The 16,586-nt window shown below is 34.1% G+C and overlaps 1 protein-coding gene across 2 annotated transcripts in view; it reads right to left on the bottom strand.

Moving 5' to 3' along the window:
* Nucleotides 1–16,586, bottom strand: part of LOC145662598 (venom carboxylesterase-6-like) — a 159,259-nt gene that overhangs the window by 7,887 nt on the left and 134,786 nt on the right. For both annotated transcript variants that reach the window (XM_081728315.1, XM_081728314.1), the window contains exons 6-9: nucleotides 16,247–16,412; nucleotides 12,977–13,161; nucleotides 11,540–11,693; nucleotides 1,865–1,997 (exon numbers count right to left, since the gene is read on the bottom strand). In XM_081728315.1, the coding sequence (XP_081584441.1) occupies nucleotides 1,865–1,997; nucleotides 11,540–11,693; nucleotides 12,977–13,161; nucleotides 16,247–16,412 (638 nt within the window). The remainder of the gene's footprint in view (nucleotides 1–1,864; nucleotides 1,998–11,539; nucleotides 11,694–12,976; nucleotides 13,162–16,246; nucleotides 16,413–16,586) is intronic.

The following is a 16,586-nucleotide window of genomic DNA, read 5'->3' as shown; positions in this document are numbered from 1 at the left end:
CTCATACTTTGAACCCAGTTCATATCTCCCACTTAATAAGCGAGTATGAAACCATATAATCACGAAGGGAGGAGATAATGTACAACATTCTTACAGAATTTGGAATATCAAAGAAGCTAGTTAGATTAAATTAATCCCAAAGTAAGATTAAAAATCCCAAAGAAAAGTTGAGATTGGCCTGAAACAAGAAAATAAATTCTCCTACTTTGTCCTGAAAAACAAGTAGATGCGTTGTCCTACTTTGTTCTCGAGTACGCTAAAAGAAAAATCAAAGAGATTAACCAGGACCTAGAGCTGAATGGTATTCAGTAATTCAAGTACCAGTTTATGGCGTATGCTGATGGTGTAAATATAGTAGGGAATGATATGAGAACAATAGAAAGAAATGCAGAGATCTTATTACACGCTTACAGGGACATAGGTTTGGAAGTAAATGCAGAAAAAATTAAATATATGGAAGTTCACCGCTATCATCATACTGCAAATTATGAATGCGTTTAAATATAAAATAATATTTTCGATAAAGGTGATACTTTCAAATATCTAGGGTCAATATTAACAGGCTAAAACATACCCAAGAAAAAATTAAATGTCAACTGAAAGCAGGAAATATGTGTTATTATTCTCTTCAAAATTTTCTGTCGTCAAGAATTCTGTCGAAGAATTTGAAACTTCAAATATATAAAACGGTAATCATACCTGTTGTGCTGTATGGCTGTAAAATATGACTGTAAAATATGATCGCTTACTCTGAGGGAAGACATTCTGAAATTTTTAAAGTTAAAATCCTGAGACGCATATTCGAACCTAAAAGGAACGGCAGGAACTACATAATTTATACTGTTTACCAAACATTGTTAGAGTCATCTAGTCTAGGAGGCTCAGGTGGGCAGGTGATGTAGCCAGTAGGAATACTTCCAAAGTTTTACCTGGAAATTCAATCGGAAAACGACCATTAGGAAGATCTAGGCGCAGATGAGAGGACAATATTAAGATGGATCTCACAGAAATAGGAATAAAAATAGAAACTGATCCAGTTGGCTAAGAACAGAAGTCAATTGAGAGCTTTTGTGAACGAGACATTGAAGCTCCAGGTTTCATAAACCGTAGAGTTAGTTAGTTAGTTATAGAGAGTATAATCACGATGAAGCCTCGCCAGAATTTTCTTCTCTTTTGTGTCTCTGTGGACGTTCCTTAGAGAAGGAAACCACAAAAACATATTCTGTTGGAAATTCAATTTTTCCCACAAATCTTTCAGATTCTTAGTGCAACAGAAGACGCTTGAAGATTAATCGAATATTTCTGATTGACGATGTACACGTGCCTTGGTAATTAGATGGAGAAAGTAACTCTACTGATAAGAAATTATTCTCATGTGTCTAAGAAAGAATAACTAAATTATTACATAATCTTAGTATTTTCAAATCAGTTTGCCTTTAAATACGCTTTTAGTTTTCCATTTTTCTGTTTTGCTTCTCGTTTTCAGCAATTTCTTTCGATAATAGCCATTATTGATGCCTTTAGAATTACTATATATTTTCTTTGTCCAACACAAAGGAAATTCTACGCATGTCTGGTAATATCCAAAACGTTCTGTAGGATTTTGAACTACTCGAAATTTGCCAAATTGAGTTGAAAAATAATGGAAATTACTTGTAATTCCTCAAGCAATTTGCAAAGCCTTTATCTCCCTTAACTTTTTGCTCGTTATTGCGTCCCCTCTCCAACTCTGTTTTAAGCTGTTAGTTTGATTTGAAATAATAGGTTTAATCATGCAAATACAACTGACAATAGATTAGGTTGATGTTTGAATGCAGTTTTGTTGTTTACTCTGAAATTAAATTCTTCGTATGTTTATATTTACCCTGTTTTCATGAAACTTGTCCATATGTCAAGCAGGACGTCTTGCATGAGTTTATCTTCTCCAGTGTAATGAGTATTTGCTACCAATCCTGATGAGTCGAACCAGAAAAGAGAGTCATCGCCATGGCTTACTCCTGCAAGTAAAGACGAAATAGAGCTATTCTAAAATAAATCATACAAGCGAAAAAAAAATCAGAATTTACACACAAAGATAATACATAAGTTTTCGGTTCTTAGAAAAGAAATCCGCAGTAAATGAATCGAAATCTATGTAAAAAGTATTCAGACTATATGAATGCAAATATATAGCTAGATCGAGATTCAAAAGCACATGTATAAAGTAGATCATGTAAAAGTGGCCTGGTCAGGTAACACCATAGAAGAGAAATAATTGTGTGTAATTCTCTCAAGAATTGTGGCTGGCGCCGGTGTGCCGGCCGATATGAAATTGCTTAGCACCTTCTGGGGTCTATTTCTGCGTGGCACCGCGATGTGGCATCAGTGTGCCGCTCGATGTGTAATTATTTAGCTGGATTTCCCTGCCTGTTCAGTTTTGGTAAACAAGTCGCGTAGAGAATATGGTGTATTGCGTGCAGCATCGAATTGTGATAATGGAAGAATATGTGCAGACGGCGTCAACTGAAACACAGAACATGTTTCACTTTCAGATACCCAGAAATAAAACCACCTGCGAAACGCTGTGTTCAGAACTTAATGCTAATACTAACGTCAAACTAGCTCTGTGGCGAATGTGAGTAGGTTGAAAGCAAATGTTACCCGAACACCGGAGGTCGTCCGTCATATCCAGCAGCGGATAACACGATGCCCACAAAAGTGGAAATTATCTCAGCAGATTGATGTGACACGAACAGTGCGTCAATGTGCTGAAGTTTCTGAAACTGAAATTATACCGCGTAACATGTTCCAGGGACCGAAGGAACCGGACACAAGGTAAGCGGGTTACTTATTGTAATTAGTTATTGACCATGATTGCGGATGGACATTTGAACACTCTGCTATACATTGTGTGAGACAAAGCGTAATTCTGCTTTATAGGTTACGTGAATGCGCAAATACGCGGAATTGGTTTTTATGAACAGTATTTCACATGACACTTCTCAATGACCAAAAAATTGGTGTTTGTGATACAGTTTCAGGGACACGTGTAGTGGTCCAGTGAATTTTAAATCAACAGTGAATAGTGAAGTTTATTGTGAATTTTTGCAACAGTTTGTGGCAAACTGACACCACAAGAAACACTATCCTTAACAAGATGGAGCCACATTTCAAACGATCCGTGGCGTTGGCACATGAACTATTTACAGAGTAAGAAAAGAGATATAGCACCTCCGTTCCCCGGATTTGTCCTCGTGTGATTTCTATCTCTGGAGGTAATTAATGCAGAAGGTGAATGTAAATAACTCCCATGTCTTAGCTTAGCTGCAGAAATACATTACCCACACAATTTAGAGAATTCCGTGAGCAGCTACAAGTAGTGTCAGCCAATATGATGTATCGTATGCAGAAATGTCTCAACGTTAACGTGTCCCAGTATAAGTATTATTTTGTAACATGTAGGTATATCAGTGCTTACATATTCTACTCTTTCGAGTGGTATTTAGTATTGCCACGCCAAGCCACTTTTAAGCAGGCCAACTTGAGTCGTCAGAAACAAACTGTGTTTGTCATGCTCTACAAAAAAGGTGTTACCAGGTTTTAACCCCTCCTTTCTACAAGATATTATGAACAAAATATATATTTGTTATATTAAGATATGAATAAAAAATGTCCATGTCCTGAATCAATATAAACTTGGTGCTTGAACCTCCCTGATGGCATTTTATGCATGCTATTATTAACCATTTAACCACTGATAAAACCAGAAACTGACACTGACACTGACATGACATTTATCTATTCTTTCATCAAATCTCTTGTCACTTTCTGGATAACTAACAGAAATAACAAAGAAAATACTATTAATAAACCTTACTGACTAGAAGGAAATTACAACTGTATGATTCTTTAATAGATATATTAGATATTAATTTACCAATGAAGTTGTTCAAATCGGAGAAAGCAACTCTACGAATTACTAGCTACAAGCTCATTAAGCTATTTACATGTATGGCAAGTCTGTGAGTAAGTTCAGTTTGTCAGTAATTCTTTTAAACCATTAGCATAGTGTTGCAAGTTTGGAGGATTTGTACGAAAACGTAACAATTGACCTGAATCTTGTAATCTGGGAAATCAACTTTAGTTTGTTAACAATCATATTCAGTTGTTTTCAAAGTATTGTTTAAAAACTTCATGTTCCTTGAAATCCTAGTAATGAGTTGAGTACAATGATATCTTCTACAGAACTTGATTTGTCAAGTTCATAATAGTGTTCACGATGATCCTTATAAGTTAAAAGATATTAGAGTGAATCAAGAATACTTTCGATTTGATTTATTGACATAACACAACAGGCACAGGCCTAATTACAGTGTTACATAGTATATCGTTATACAGATTATATAGGTTAATAAAGCTATTGGCAATAACTACATTTGTCTTACAAAATTAATAGACTTCTTAAAACTACTTACATCCATTGCCAGTACATCCAGATTGAAATTTTCTTTAACTAACCTGTTGTAGGTTGCACTAACTCTCCATATAGGAGATCTGCTTAAAACGTTTGTTTTCGCTGTCATACAAAAAATGTATTTTTCGAAGCAGTGCGCAATTTAATAGATGGTACTTGGATACATATTTTTTCGTTAAGATCAGGATAGTCTATTTTGCCATGAAAGAGTTTGTGTAAAAACAATAAATCAATATTTCTTCTCCTGAGTTCTAATGTTTCAAATTTAAAATTTTCAACAAGGTTAATGTAGCTTTCAAATTTTGGATAGAATTTTGTTTTCTTAAGGGTAAGAAGCCTTAAAAACTTATTTTGAGTACGCTCAATCAAGAATGAGTATTTCTGTATATTAGGGTTCCATATATTACTACAATATTCTAATTTTGACCTGACGTATGCATAATACAGCACAATTAAAGTTTGATCATTTTGAAAATCTTTACTGACTCGATAAATATATCCAAGATTTTTGTAGGCTTCTTTGCAAATAGTTTCAATATGTTGAATAAAGGTTAATTTTGAGTCAAAAATAACTCCCAAATCCCTTATAAAATCAAGCTTTTTTAGTTTTTCCCCTAATATTGAATAATTATATTGAATATATTTTTCTTTTCTAGTGAATGTTAAATAACTGCATTTACGAACATTTAACTTAAATTTATTGTTTTTGCACCAAACTTCAAGATTTTGTAAGTCACTCTGAAGTTCTAAACAGTCCTGAATTGTTTCAATTCTGTTGAATATTTTAAGGTCATCAGCAAAGAGTAGATTTTTAGAAAATTGAAAACACTCAGGAAGATCATTTACCGCCAAAATGAAAAGTAGAGGTCCCAGATTCGAGCCTTGAGGGACTCCAGATGTTGCATGAAACATTTGAGATTTATGATTACGATATAGTACAGTTTGTTTACGATTTTGAAGGTAGGAAGCAAAATATTGCAGAGTTGATTTCGAGAAGTTAAAGGATGCCAGTTTGTTTAAGAGAATGTCATGGTCAATTACGTCAAATGCTTTAGAAAAATCAGTATATATGACATCTACTTGTCCTTGCTTGTCAAGTTCCTTCGAAATGTAGTCTGCTATTAGTGCTAGATTTGATACAGTAGATCTGCCCTTCAGAAATCCATGTTAACTGACAGATAATGCAGGTTTAACATGATCCATTATTCGCTTATGCAGTATATATTCATACACCTTGGCAAACGCAGATAAGATAGAAATTGGTCGGAACTGTTCAATGTTACTAGCGGAGTTCGATTTGGGTATTGGACACACAACTGACTCCTTCCATTTTTCAGGAAAGGTACATGTTTTTATAGATAAATTAAATATAATATGCAGAGGTTGTAAGAATATATCTGAACAGCCTTTCACAATGTACGTTGGGATCATATCTGGGCCACTTGCTGTTTTCGATTTCAACTTCCTTACTGCTTCTTTTATTTCTTTTTCAGATATGAGAGGTAGTGAAAATATATCAAGAAGAGCACTGGAACGATCATTTAGAGACATGTTCGATACGTCATAGTCCGCTCTTAAGGAGCCATAGACTGAACTAAAATGTTGCCCGAATGCTTTAGCTATGTCCCTATCATCAGTAAGCTCGTGACCATTGTACTGTATGCGATCAGAAGACAAGTGACGCGATTTATTTTTAATGAAGGACCATAATAATTTCGGATCATTCTTCAATTTATCTTCTGTGCTGCTTAAAAACTCTTTATAAGCAGCAGTTATTTCTGCTTTAATTTCCCTACGCAGTTGACGAAATTGCTCTTCATGGTACTTAGTGTTGCCTACACTGAAACGACTCTTTTTACGATGATAAGTTTTACGTTTAATTTTATTAATAATATTCGGGGTAAACCATGTAGGGTAGATTTTATTAGTTGCTCTTTTACGGGGAATGCAATCATCAAATATTTGATACAATACTTCATAAAATAGATCGACAGCGTGATTGACATCCTTAATATTCTGCAGCATCCCCCAATCCACAGCTAATAGGTTTCGGTAAAGTTTTTCAAAATCTGCTTTCCTAAAATTATAACCTACTGTGTTAGGCACTGTTTTAAGTTTGGTTGAATACAATGCTGTAAATTGAATAAGAAGGGGAGGATGATGTTTATCTTCTATTACCAGTGGATCGCATTCTCTTTGAACTGTTACTTTTGAGAGATTTGTGAGAACAAGATCTAAGGTTCGGCCATTGCTATTAGGAATATTATTAATTGAAATCAAATTAAAGAGGGACATAAAATTGTCAAGACTTTTACATTTAGCTGATGACGTCATTAAATCGAAATTTGAACTAGTTATTTGTCGTAGATTCAGATCCCCTATACAAAGAATTGTGCAACCCACAGGACAATTTGATTCTACAAATTCAAAAAACTGTTCATATATATGAAGTGGTGAATCAGGCTCTATGTAAACAGTACAAATATACACCGTAATTGAGTTCAAAACCAGTTTGACAATTACACTTTCATAGTTAGTTTCCCAGCTATTTACTTTTTGAATATTATATTTTTTAAGCGCAGCAAACAATACTCCCCCACCCTTAGCCTTTTTTTGTAGTTCAATATTTCTGTCTTGCCTCCAGACCACATACCTATCATCAAAGAATTCTGAGTCAAAATAATTTGTCGTTAAAGAAGTTTCTACCAAGCTAATAAAGTCATAAGAGTTAGATAAAACATCATTATGAAAACAACTGGCTTTAGTACGCAGGCCATTGATGTTTTGAAAGCACAAAGAAAATGTTTGGTTTTGATGTTTTGATTTTGATGGGTCAATGATTCTACCAAGCAATAACGCACCCACAAAGTTAGCATGTGTGCTTAGAACTAGTACGACTTGGGTCACATGTGCAAAATTTAATCACGATTGCGTCATTTGAATTTTAGCTATTACTGCGTAGACATGTCTCTCTTCGTTAGCAGTTTACACCAAGCAAGAACAATGAGCAGTGATCTGATTTCTCTGGTTGTAGGCTGTGAAAGTGGCTGAAATGTATCGCAGAATTTATCACAGTATGCAGACAGTATTTAATCACGTATTTTTTTTATCCCTGTGAAGTTGGCGACAAAAAGTTTTAAAAATCGATATATTTTTAGAGTTCTGAGTAGCACTCAAAGAGATCTAGAGTTCCTGCTAGGTTAGACCAATAGTTCTGGGTAAATAAAGATTTTATAGCGAATTTAATGTTTCGGTGCTAACTTGAAACAAAACCGTAAATGTTAAAATGTCTATATTTTGTAGAGGTCTCAGTAGCACTCGAAGAGTTCTATAGTTCCTCATGAAAATTTAAAAGAGTTCTCGCAAAATAACGGAATAAAGGGAAATCAATGTTCTCTCATAATCTACTGACCACAAATGCCATAGGGGTAAAGCATTACAAAATATATAAAACGTGCCTAATAAAATTTAATCAGTATTACCAAAAACATTATAGAACTAGACAAGTGCTAATCAGAACTCTATTTCATTACGCAATAAGAGAGCTCTCTGAACTTGTTCACGGCCAGATCGCGAGTGCCCAATAAATTGTTGATTTAAATTGTTATAAATAAAGAGTTAACCATTTCACGGACAGAACTTTATAGAACTTGGCGAGTGCTTCTCAGAACTCTCATCAGAACTATATTTCATTACGGAGCTAAGAAGTTCTCTCAACTTGTTCAAGGTCGGATCGCGATTGGCCCATAAATTGTTGATTTAAATGATTATAAATAAAGAGTTACCTATTCCACGAACAGAACCTCCCAGAACTTGACGAGTGCTACACAGAACTCTATTTCATTACGAAATAAAACAGTTCTGTCTACTTGTTCACGGTCGGATCGCGAGTGACTCAAAAATAGTAAATTTGAATTGTTATAAAATAAAAACTTAACCATTTTACGAACAGAACTTTGTATAACTCGGAGATTGCTACTGAGAACTTTAATCGAAATTCTATTTCATTACGAAATAAAAGAGTTCTCCAAACTTGTTTCCGGTCGGATCGCAAGTGGCCTATAAATTATCAATTTAAATTTTCTAAATAAAGAGTTAATTATTCCACGAACAGAACTGCATACAACTCGACGAGTGGTACTCAGAACTCTCACCAGAACTCTATTTTATTACGAAACAAAAGAGTTCTATCAACTTCTTCACGGTCGGATAGCGAGTGGCTCATGAATTTTCGATTTAAATTTTTATAAAATAAAAACTTAAGTATTCTACGAACAGAACTCTATAGAACTCGACGAGTGCTACTCAGAACTCTATTTCATTACGAAATAAAAAAAGTTTGAGGCCGGATCGCGAGTGACCCATTAATTGTCAATTTGATTTATAAATAAAGAGTTAACCATTTTACGAACAGAACTTTATAGAACTTGACGAGTGTTACACAGAACTCTCATCAGAACTCTATTTCATTACGAAATAAAAGAGTTCTATCAACTTGTTCAAGTCTGTTAGCGATTGGCCCATAAATTGTTGATTTAAATTGTTATAAATAAAGCATTAACTATATCGTGAACTGAAATTAACCAAAATCAAATGTTTTGTGACTTAAAGACTTAAATGTTTTGTGATTTTTGGTATTATACTGAAGAGCATATATTTATACTAGCATATTGTAAACGGGAATGTTTATTTTTATATTTATATGATGAGAAATGATTCAAATGTTGAACAAGCATCTCGATCGATTCAAGTAATAACGGATACGGCTTAACTAAATATTTCATTTATAATGTCCTTTGACTCAAATGTAATAGACTCAAATCATTATGTAGTTTGGTACTTAAAAAAACAAAGAATAGATATAAATGTTTAATGAAAAAATAATTTCAGATTACAAAATATGTGATAGACATTCAAAATTAACGAATATATAATAGCAAGAAATAAATCACACTATGAAGTTGAATTGTACAAAAGTCTGACATATATTCTGATTCTCATTATGTGATTTCCATAGAAATAATGACAATGACAATATAAATAGAAGTTATTATTTATTACAATATATCTTACGCATGTATTTATAATAGAAGAATGAAGCAACTGTTGCTTAGAAGATTATATATACGAAAATAGAAGATTTTCTTCTATAAAAAATAAAATGTGATATATTAATAATTCTCCGAAAAAAACTCCCAATATACTTTTATTATCTTCTCTTAATCATTACATTAGAGATTAAAACATAACTTGAATGTTAGTTCAAATTGACAGCAATCGCAGATTTTGAAAATTTCAGTTCATTATATAATTAATACTTTACTTATAACAATTTAAATTAACAATTAATAGCCACTCACGGACTGACTGTGAACAAGTTGATAGAACTCTTTTATTTGATAATGAACCAGAGTTTTAAAGAGAGTTCTGAGCAGCACTCGTCGAGTTCTATGAAGTTCTGTTCGTGAAATAGGTAACTCTTTATTTATAGCTATTTAAAACAACAATATAGGCCACTTGCGATCCGACCATGAACAAGTTTAGAGAACGCTTTTATGTCGAACTGAAATAGAGTTCCGATGAGTGTTCTGCGTAGCACTCGTCAAGTTCTGGGAGGTTCTGTTCGTGGAATAGGTAACTCTTTATTTATAATCATTTAAATCAACAATTTATGGGCCAATCGCGATCCGACCTTGAACAAGTTGAGAGAACTTCTTAGCTCCGTAATGAAATATAGTTCTGATGAGAGTTCTGAGAAGCACTCGCCAAGTTCTATAAAGTTCTGTCCGTGAAATGGTTAACTCTTTATTTATAACAATTTAAATCAACAATTTATTGGGCACTCGCGATCTGGCCGTGAACAAGTTCAGAGAGCTCTCTTATTGCGTAATGAAATAGAGTTCTGATTAGCACTTGTCTAGTTCTATAATGTTTTTGGTAATACTGATTAAATTTTATTAGGCACGTTTTATATATTTTGTAATGCTTTACCCCTATGGCATTTGTGGTCAGTAGATTATGAGAGAACATTGATTTCCCTTTATTCCGTTATTTTGCGAGAACTCTTTTAAATTTTCATGAGGAACTATAGAACTCTTCGAGTGCTACTGAGACCTCTACAAAGTATAGACATTTTAACATTTACGGTTTTGTTTCAAGTTAGCACCGAAACATTAAATTCGCTATAAAATCTTTATTTACCCAGAACTATTGGTCTAACCTAGCAGGAACTCTAGATCTCTTTGAGTGCTACTCAGAACTCTAAAAATATATCGATTTTTAAAACTTTTGGTTTTCCAACTTCACACGGGTAAGTTTTTTTCGTGGTTCGAGAAGTTTGAAAGTGGTTGGACGGGTGTAAAGAACTAAGAAGGAGCAGGACATCCGTCAACCTCCATGTCGAACGGGAAGATTCAGCAAACTCGAAAGATGGTTCTGGCAAATAGGGGAGTTACCATCGATGCAGTAGCTTCTTTGATCATTGATCATGATTATTTCATTGATTTTCCCCAGACTTAGACATGCAGGTAGCGGTGCAAAAGTAGCTTCGTGACCAACCGAAGACTTTCTTTGAAGGAATATACGAGCTTTGGATTACTGAAAAAGTGCATTGACAAGGAATGTGGCTATGTAGAAAGATGATCTGCATGCTGAACTCCTACTTTTGTGTAAATAGCTTGTAGAACGAAAAGTGTAGATAATTTTTGACAAGCCCTCGTACTAATTTAATGATTAATTCAATAAAGTGTCATATTAAATAATAATTGAATTTCTGTGAGAAAATTTGACTGATTTTACTATCAAGTCTATTGCATTCATTTTATTGAAATTGAAGTTATTACAGTTGAGACCGTATAAGGAAGCATTGTGTCATTAATTAGTTGGCATCATTATTTTAAGTATTTTAGAACATGAAAGTGTTTCAGAATTATCGAAATACAGATTTGTTTTGCTTGATACTGGCCAAATAATTAAATCAGTGTCAAGACTGTTAAACTTTGCTATTGACAAGAAAGCAAGTAAGAGAAGGTTTATACTTTGACTGGCAAGTATATATAAACATAATAAAATAGCATATATACGTACCGAAGTTTTCCTTAGAGCCTTCGCTCATAGCTTCCGACAGACTGTACGTTCCTCTGTAATCATACCGATAAAAATACACAGGAGTTGTTCCTTTGGACGCTTGGAGTTTTGCTGCTTGTTCTACAAATATCACAAATATTCTATCTCCCACACTCTGTGAACAAAAGTAAAAGGAAAATGTGCATAATTGCATAGAGATGAATTGAACACAATTGTTATATTAAGAGAGAGATAGATAGGCCTATTTAAAACTATTTTAGCATTTCAAATATTATGATCTGGGTGCATATGCTACTTTATTCTTTCGTTTGGTCCGGCATAGACCTTTTGCATAGTTCTGTAATCCAACTCGCTTTCAGATAGGGCAAAATGACGTGGTGGGAAAGGACCTGTTATGTAATTGTCAGTCCGCCTGCTAACTAATTTATTTTAGAATTAAAGTCCTGGCTGACATTGAGCAAACGTAACTATTACTAGGTCTCATTCTTCTTAGCCTTGGTATTGTATTAGAGCATTATGAAAAATCAATTGATGAATTAAATGTCCAAGTTCAAAAACTAGAAAATACAATATCGAGTTATACTCCAGACTACAAGAAGTAACCGCCAAGTTAAGAAAACAAAAGAAGTAACATGCCATTCTTATTTAAATATCTATGTTCGTAGTTTAATTATAAATTAGGTGGCGATGCTTTTTATAAGTAGCTATAAATTAAATACGTGGAGTGATAAAAAATAATGGTAATCGGACATTTGCACTACACATAAAACCTAAATAAAATAATTTTCCTCTGTATCCTCAATAGTTCTCTGTAAAGAATATATATCTAGGAGATACATTCATTTGAATACAATGAGTAGAGCTGATAACATGAAAATGGAGAAAAATGAAGTGAGAGCTGTAATCTCGTACCTTTATTTGAAAACCTTTTGCCGAGTCTTCGAGCCATTCGAACACCCGCCCCATTCTCCCAATATAGCCACCAGTGGCCTATTATATTATTTGTACCTTATATCATATTATAATTATCTTACATTTATAATTATACTATATAATAATAATAAATTTGTACCGTACATCATTATTTAAAGAATGCCTTCAACTTCAAACTAAAACAATCGAGCCTTAAAAGCCAGGAGAAGAGGGAAATCCATTTCACTTCCATTGACGAGAACTTTGGAACACATGGAAATAGAAGGTTGCACGTGGAAATACAAGATTGTATATCAATGACCCTGTAAAGTTAGATATAATATATCTGCTCATTTCGAGATCAACATACGATATTATAGGTAGTGTTTATTTAAAATTGGTAGGATTCTGATGTTTGTCTTCTCTAATTGAAAAAAAAATCAAAATTTAGTGTCAATATACTGTCAAAAGTACAAGTAGAACTTTTATACTGTTAAGATCTTGCTGTGTTTCAAAAATGATTACCTGTGTTACTTCGTGTGTGGTGGCGCTGCTGATCCGCTTATCGCCAAGATAGTATTGCCGGATCTTTTGAGCTATTTCTGGAAATTGTTCTCGAGGTGCAGTGTAGTTGTAGTCATATAAAAATGGAGCAATAGCTTCGAAATTTTTGTCCAATTCTTCGAGCCTTTGTGGATCTGCTACAAAATCTGTATAGAATACAAATAGCTTTATAATTATTTCATTTAAGATTTGATAATAATAAGAAATATTAAATTAAGTACTATATAATAACAAGAATTAAAGGCTTTGCTCAAAATATTCACCAGTCAAGTGTCCTTAAGACGTTACTGTTTGCAACGTAACATTTGAAACCGTATTCCTTTCGGTTGATAATATGATTTCTCAATTGATATACAAAATATAGTGGTTTGTCGGATCTTAAGTTACTCTACCTTCTTTCTAGGGTCATCAACATTTTTGTAATGCGTACTCAAATTTTGTACAGAAGGCTGTTCGGTTTATATCTGACCATTTGGTACCGTCGTTGTTACCTTTGTAGATCTCAGGAACATGAAACCGGTGCCATTTTCCTGTGCTATCTTAGCTTGCATATGCTGGAGTATTGTGTTGGTGCTAATGAAATGTCGCCTGAAGTGAAGCGAAATTGTGAAGGATAAACCATGGTTCTTTCTTGTACAACCGAATAGTTTAACAGTCTCTGGAAAATATTCAACTGTCGAAGTGATCAGTGTAAAGATATCGTGCACGCAAACACAAATGGATCCCGTGCAGAAACATAGGCCAACGAAAGGTGCTCATTATAGTTTACCAGCCAAAGTGTCGCTCGATATGCTTCGTGGAATTCCTCGAATGACAGGCCAGAGAATATACAATTTCGACATGACGTGATTCAAAGATTAAATCAGGTGCATTACATTGTCAGCTACAAGCTACTCAGACGATACATAAATAAATATAATGTTGTAGGGTTGGCATAAAAGGCCAAGTGGATAATGCCAGGTTGTAGAGTTGGAAAACAAGGCCAAGTTGTTAACGTCACTAAGTACAATTGTTTAAACACATTTCAAGAATTGTTATCCGTATTATTGTTAGTTCATGTATACTGTTAGGTATAAAGAAATGTCGATTTAATAGTTAATTATTTGTGCAAGTAGGAGTCACATGAAGTTTATAACAGAATTGAGGAAGTTAATTGAGTTGTGTACGAAATGAATTATATGTTAGTATGATATTTTGTGCTTACCAGATGATTTTGGAATGAGACAGAGGATCCATAAGTTGTTATGTTGGTAATGAAGAATAAATGACTATAACTTTGAGAATGTGTATTGAATTCTTACACATTAGATAAGTTGTCGCAAACTGTACAAAAGACAGTTGCACAGAGAGGTAGGGTTGCAGTAGGAGATGGTTATGAAATTGGATGGGTCCTACATTTATCTCGCGCGTAAGAGGATCATGCAGGCAATTTCGTAACATGACATCTCTAGGCATTACTGCTGTATTGCCGGACCAATTTGAAAATTGAGAAAAAGTACCAAAATGTACTGCATTCGGTTATTGGTTGCATTACATTAAGTTACGTTATTAGGCATGCAGTTTTACTATACGGATCTAAGTAGGCGTAGGAGTAGGAACGAGTTAGCAACCCCGCAGGGGGGGGGGGGTTGTTCTCGACATGAAATGGGCAAATTAAAGACTTGCCCAAATTTTTCTGTACATTTTACAATATATGGATCCGTACGTTAAAACAAGTGTACCTCTCCGCGAAATAGTCCATCCGCCTCTATACAGTGCCCCTTACAAGATAAAAAAACAACCAACAAACATAACCACTTTCTTAATTTTTACTGTTGCCCTTGCCTGACTTTCACTCATTCTTCCTCACACACTTAAATAAATTCTCCAATTGATCCGGTAAATTTCGTAAAATTGGTCCGGTGATGCAGCAGTTAACCCCATCTCTGAAGTAACTAGCGAGTTTTATCTCCAGAGCAGAGCAAAAATCTTGAAGAGAATCCTGATTGCAACCGGATACAGTTACGATGGAAAATAGAGGTACATAAAGTGGACAAAAATGTGAAGGTGAATGCTCTTACTTCTAGCAACCCATTATGATTTTTATCGTGCAGTCTCTTGATCACTTTCAAAATTCCCCTACCAACCCTTGGATAAAAACTTAATTAATAAGGAAATAAATAAAAAAAGAGCAGAGAACGCACAAAACATGTAAGGAAAGAAAAGTACCTCACTGGTCGAAATTTTCTCCCCCATTTACCCAAGGGTAGACAATTTAAAATAAGAAATCCTTTGCTCTGGTTCATTACAACACTTAGGCCTAGACTATTTACAAATACAAAATAGTTCCAAAAGGATAATGGAGAAGAAATTATTTAGAATTTTTAGAATATTTCAACTTTTATTCTAATTAGAAACCTTTAATTTTTCGATATACCTAGGTATACGTTGTAGTATACGTTGTAGTTGTAGTACGCTGTATATCATTTGAACTTTAGTGGTCTGTAAAAATTGATATATTGTACTTAATGGTTATTTTTTTTTTCATAATAACTTCTAACAAGTACTTCTCCTATCTTCATTCGCTTATTAACGTTGTGCTCTTAATATCAAGCAAACTAGGTTTACAATGGTACTTCAGTTTTAAACATCATGACTCTTATTACCTGAAACGAACAATGTAGAAATCAAATCTAAATATATTCCTCGGGTTATTTGTTGTCAGAATACTGATTTAAAGAGGCACTCGGCACTGCTCCATCTCGATTCTGGAAAAGAATGTTCTCAGGCCCTTTAAACAGCTGGTAACTTTAGACGTAGAAGAAAAGGACAACTGTATATTAGGTAAGAACTTTAGGCATAACGGACATTTTGAAATAATTATAGCTTAATTTGCAGGAACAGAGAACGTTTAGGGGAGGAGTGTTTCTTTTGTGGGTCTAAATATACGTACTTGATAAATATGGATGGAAATCTGCTTTAAACAAAAAGGAATAAGTCACTACAGTACATTTATAACGGGAGCCTTCTGTATTCAGTAGTAATATACCTACTTGTTTATAATACGTTCATCTGTCTCATCAATACTATGAGCGGTGGAAAAACACAGATTTAAGATCAGCGTCAAGAGCACTATCACATCCTTGTATTGAATTCTTGAGGAGTTGAAATAAGAAAAATGTTCTTTTTATTATTATTATGTTTGCCTCCATTATTAAGTAAAATATAGTATTAAATTTTCATTTGGTATACCTCCTGTTGGCCAAAGTCCCTCTGATGTCGTAACACTTGTTAACCAGGGCAAGTTCTGCATCTCACCGTCCTTCATGATGTCATAGGGGTTCTTCGCCAAAAAGGGTTTATCTCCAGCTTTTTCCACTACTGGGGCAAATGGACTGAATGGATTTATGGACCAAACCTACAACAAAGAAACAAAAGTATATTTAAGTAAATAAAATTCAAAACACAGTGAAATGTCTTACGTTTTCCACCCATGGCCCCAAAGAGAACACTACCTAAGTTAAGCAAGCAGGTAAGTTTCGTATGAACATTAGTAATTATGTACTTAAATTTTGGTGGTTTCACAGACCAG

This window comes from Thermobia domestica, chromosome 10 (assembly GCF_964235325.1).
Source record: "Thermobia domestica chromosome 10, izTheDome1.hap1.1, whole genome shotgun sequence".
In the NCBI taxonomy this organism is placed as follows: Eukaryota; Metazoa; Arthropoda; class Insecta; order Zygentoma; family Lepismatidae; genus Thermobia; species Thermobia domestica.
The sequence above is the reverse complement of the archived record's forward strand: the minus strand, read 5'-3'. Positions and strand labels throughout refer to the sequence as shown.